The following is a 5,204-nucleotide window of genomic DNA, read 5'->3' as shown; positions in this document are numbered from 1 at the left end:
AAAACTTGCAAATGCGTACTGACGCCCATAGAGAACACCTCTCGCGCAAGGGAGAAACAACAATATCGTAAAACAATACCATAAATCGATCAAGGGAATAAAAATAAACGTTCGAGGAAATACTTGTGCGATCAAATGAGTCGTTTGGACACCCTTCACTGGGTGTAGTAGGATGGGAACAAGCCTTTACCCAGACGAGGATATCCAAGGAATATCAAGCATTATGATGAAGAAAGACATGAGTTTGAACCTAGACGACCAGAATAGCTCGAACCTCAAGCCAGATTTGAGAGATGCCGAGGGGATTCTTAATTCACCCGATTTGGGGCTCCTCAAACTGGCTTCTCCAGAGCTGGAAAGGCTGATTATTCAGTCAAACGGGATGGTGACCACCACACCGACCTCGCAGTTCGTCTACCCGAAGTCGGTGAGCGACGAGCAGGAGTTCGCGGAGGGATTCGTCAAAGCCCTGGAGGACCTACACAAGCAGAACCAGCTGAACGGTGGACCGTGTGTTCCACCGACGCTTAACCGACTCACAAGCAGCTCTAACCTCGCCTTGCCCACGGACCTGCCCGTGTATACGAACTTAAACGCGTACGGAAGTACAACGGTGAACTATTCAACGGACACGATTCCGTTCCCTCCGCCGCCGCCCGCGCACCCAATGGCGACGCAACAACCGCAAAAGGACGAACCGCAAACCGTTCCGGACATGCAAAGCTTCGGAGACAGTCCTCCGCTCTCCCCCATCGACATGGACACACAAGAGCGCATAAAGGCCGAGAGAAAGAAGCTGCGCAACCGGATCGCCGCCTCCAAGTGCCGCAAGAGGAAACTCGAGCGGATTTCCCGGTTGGAAGACAAAGTGAAATCCCTGAAGAACCAGAACACGGAGCTCGCGTCCACGGCGAGCGTGCTGAGAGAGCAAGTGGCGCAGTTAAAACAGAGAGTGATGAACCACGTCAATAACGGCTGTCAGTTGCTGCCTAATCAAGTTCAAGCTTATTAATAATAATAAAAAAGACAATTGGGAACTTTATTGGGACAAACTACTTCGCCACAACTGCGTCTTTAACGGACAGCTCTGTCGCTTAGTCACGTGATACTGCCCTGTCAATCATCTTGTCAATTAAAATCCTCCACATACAATTTTTTTAATTTTATTTAATTTCCTATCGTTTTGGAGAGAAACGTAGTCACGTTGATATGTCGTGGGTCTTTCATGTGTTCGCAATTTGCATAATGATGCATTTAAAAGTTAATGACCAAACGTATCCTTTACAGAAGTTCACAATGTTGGTGCAGATTAAATATAATGTGGATAACATTGAATACATATATTTTCATCAGGTTAGATACTGGCCTAACCCCTTTATCTAAACCTCTCTGCTTAACCGTCAGACTCGCACACCCGCCATGTTTGTAGTTTTTAACACTTTTTATTGGTGTTTGTAGTTCTAATCGCGTTCTCGTCCAACGCGGCATGGATCTCGGATTCTGACCGGAAAAAGTAGATCTGGGTATTTTTGGAATACTCATTTCAACATACTATGATTTGGGACACACTAATTCTAATTTTGAATACTATTTAGGACGGATAGTATCATACTATTAGTATGCACATTTCATTTAAATTAAACCGTTATTTTACTAAGCTAATTCACAAAGCGTCATGCTTTGTTATGCAATGAAACTAGCGATTGTGCGCAGTGATACGGCGAACATTGTTTCGCGTCAGTGTCATATTATAGCGAGTGATCAATCTTCACCCTGGACTGGAAATATATATAAATTTATCTGTTTGATTGGACAAGCAGTATAACATTTTCCTAAAATGTCACTGGAAAGTTCGCTCCAAGTATCAGCCAGATGTGTGTTGTTTGGTAGCACGAGACGCTCAATCCTGTTTCGGTTTCTTTTGGAGCTATTTTCATTGCTTTTATTATAATAATGTATATTATTTTCGTTAAACCGTCATAAAGAACCACCATTCCGCCAAAATATATAGTCCCTGACATGACAGAATGTTGCAATGCAACGGAATTAAGGATTGTGCGATTGTATGCTGTTTTGCATCATATTTTAGCGATTGATCAATCATCCAGGACCGGAACTATATCTTTTTTTATTTCATATCTATTTTTGATTGGACAAGCAGCGTTCCTAAAGTTTTCCTAAAACATAACTTGAAAGTTCCCTCTTTCTATCAGTCCACTGTCAGTCTGTGCGTTGCTTGGCAACACGATTGTGTTTTGGTTTCTTTTGGAACTAATTTCGGTGCTTTGATATTTTATTAAATTGTTATTATAATAATTGCAGTCATTCCGATAAAAATAAATACAGTCCCAGACTTGACTGAATGTTGCTATGCAACAAAACAAATGTTTCTGATATGCTAAAAGGTGCTTTGTATGGAAAATTGATTTTGCCATGGAATAAAGAAATTGAAAAGATAATTGCGACTTTTTATCTCGCAAGTCTTACTTCTTTTTTTTCCGCAATTACGAGTTTATATCTCACAATTCTGACTGTTTTTGGAAATTCTGAATTTTTTTCTCGCAATTGCGAGTTTATATCTTGCAATTCTGGCTTATTTTTTTATCGCAATTCTAACTATTTTGTCTCGCAGTTTTGACAATTTTTTCTCGCAATTCTGACTTTTTTCTTGCAATTGTGAGTTTATATCTCAAAATTCTTTTCCTGCAATTATGAGGTTATATCTCGGAATTCTGACCATTTTTTTTTTAGCAAATTCTGACTATTTTTCTCACAATTGCGAGTTTATATCTCGCAATTCTGACTATTTTTCTCGCAATTACGAGTTTATATCTCACAATGTTTACAATTTTCTCTCGCGATTCTGACTTTTTCTTATAATTGTGAGTTTAAATCTCGCAATTCTATTTTTCTCGCAATTGCGAGTTTTTTTTTTAATCTCACAATTACATTTTTTTTTTGCAATTCTGACTTTTTTCCTCACAATTGCGAGTTTATATCTCGCAAGTCTGACTATGTTCTCGCAATTGCGAGTTTATATCTCGCACTTCTGAGGATAAAAATAATAATCGTGAGATAAAAAAAAATCGCAATAACATACTTTTTAAAAAATATATGTTTTATTCAGTGGCGAAATCAAGCCTCCATAGTTTTGCTTCATAGCTGTTTCTCTATGTTATATTAGCACTACTGGAACGCTGCATTGACCAATCGTGTTTTATATTTTTTTTAACTATAAATATATTTAGGCCTTTACAACAGTTAGTTCTGGTACACTAATTGGATCACACTAGCAGTCTAGTGAGTATTTATAAGAGCACTGAATTCATTTCACTTGCACTGTATCACTAGCATGTTGACAGTTCTCACCTGATCCAGAGGACTTTTTCTGGAACCATTTTCTTCGGCAGAGCAACAACCAACAAAAAAAAAAGTTTGATACTCAATATGAAGAGTTGTATACAAGCAATATCACATTGCAGTGCATCAAACCTCACAGTGCCCAGTGATGGAGTGTATTAAAACAGCAGCCTGGGAGTGTAATGATTTCATATCATGTGGATGTGATGAAGTCAGTCAGCTAACTGTGTGTTAGCGAACAGCTAACATTATTCTGAGCTGCTGTCACAAGTCAACTACCCATTTACTGATGCATAAAGTTCACACAACTGATGATCTCACCCTTCCAGTGACCATTCATTCTCGTTGAACTGTTGAAGTGGACACTACAGGTGCTGATGTATAATATGTTTACAATATTTTGTAGCAAATGGACTCGCGGAAGCAATTATGCTACATCATTTGATCTCATGAGAGAAGATCTAAGCAGCTGTACTTTTTTGCATGCTCGAGACAAGCTCAAAATGAGTGCAACCAAACACAACAAAGATGTCATGCATGTACGCTTCATGTTTAAGGCCTTATCTGACGACAAGCTCTTATTAATCAACGACTGTATCTATTTTATATACAACTATTCACACAATGTCTTATTTTATGCTCTTTTGGATTTTACGTGTGTCGTGCTGTAAATGTAAACTTTCCACCTGTCACGTGTCCTGTACTGCCTTCATACGTTCCTAGTGTGATGATGTGTACATTAATGTCATTAAACCCGTTCAATTCACTTGTTAAATTATATATTTTGTGGCAATTTTATACCCCCTCTGTTCATGCATACATATATAGACCTAGTCGTATTTAAACGTTTGCAGAAAAGTTTGAAACTGCGTCCTCTAGCGGTCAAGGCATGGTACAACAACTAGTAAATAGTAAAACTCTACTTACAGCAGCAAGTAAATGCATGGTTGCATGCTATAAGAAGAGGCATCATTATGTGCATTTGTATTATGAAGCACAACCCACTGTCACGTTTTAATTTCAATTTAATTTATTTAGCCCAGTAAAACGTTCAAATGAACTACTGAACATCAAAACCCACACTGTAAAAAAAATTATATGACCATTATGGCAACATATGTTTTTGCATTGCTTTTAACTCATCAAAATAAGTTAAGTCCTCCTGTGGTGAAAATCCAGCTTTTAATGTTGTTTATGTGTCTGTGTGGTGTTTTTAAAGCGCTTTAAGACAAACCACGTGTAAATTCATAAGTCGACACCATTGCTGAGTATTTCCTCCTTAAAACTGCAGTGAACCAAAGACAGTCTCAAAAACACGCTTTGAAATCGCTGGTGTTTCTGACGTCACAAACTACCTTGTAACCAATCAGATCAACGTGTGATCGTCAACCAGTGGATCTCTGAGCTGAGTGAGTGAGTGGAGGCGGGGCTCATCTGCATATTCATAGAGTTCATGTCAACATATTCATGTCAAGTCAAGCTATTTTAAGGCATGACAAAAAAAATTCAAGGAAAAAACTTTTAAATGTCATTTTGGTGATCAAAGGTGACTACAGGGGGACTTTAATGCATTTTAAAAAAAAGTTATTCAAGATTCAACTCATTTTTTAAGTTAGTTTAATGTAATTTAAGTTGAAATTACTTAAACATCTAAGTTGATTGTACTTAAAAATTTAAGACAGCAATTTTTTTTTTTTTTACACCGCACAATGCTATTTTAACGTTCAATACTGATGATTAATCAAGTAGGTCTAAAGCAGACAGAATGAATTCATGTCCATATGTAAACTGTGTTGGGTAAGTTACCGTACTCTAAGAAAGTAATTACTAACTTAATTACATCT

The 5,204-nt window shown here is 38.1% G+C and overlaps 1 protein-coding gene across 1 annotated transcript; it reads left to right on the top strand.

Moving 5' to 3' along the window:
- On the top strand, positions 1–4,138 carry jund (JunD proto-oncogene, AP-1 transcription factor subunit). The gene has a single exon (XM_079875226.1). It carries the CDS (start codon positions 173–175, stop codon positions 1,010–1,012), a length of 840 nt encoding a protein of 279 aa, XP_079731352.1. The 5' UTR covers positions 1–172; the 3' UTR covers positions 1,013–4,138.
- Positions 4,139–5,204: the final 1,066 nt, after the last annotated feature.

This window comes from Squalius cephalus (genome assembly GCF_949319135.1).
Source record: "Squalius cephalus genome assembly, chromosome: 7".
Taxonomy (NCBI): Eukaryota; Metazoa; Chordata; class Actinopteri; order Cypriniformes; family Leuciscidae; genus Squalius; species Squalius cephalus.
The sequence above is the reverse complement of the archived record's forward strand: the minus strand, read 5'-3'. Positions and strand labels throughout refer to the sequence as shown.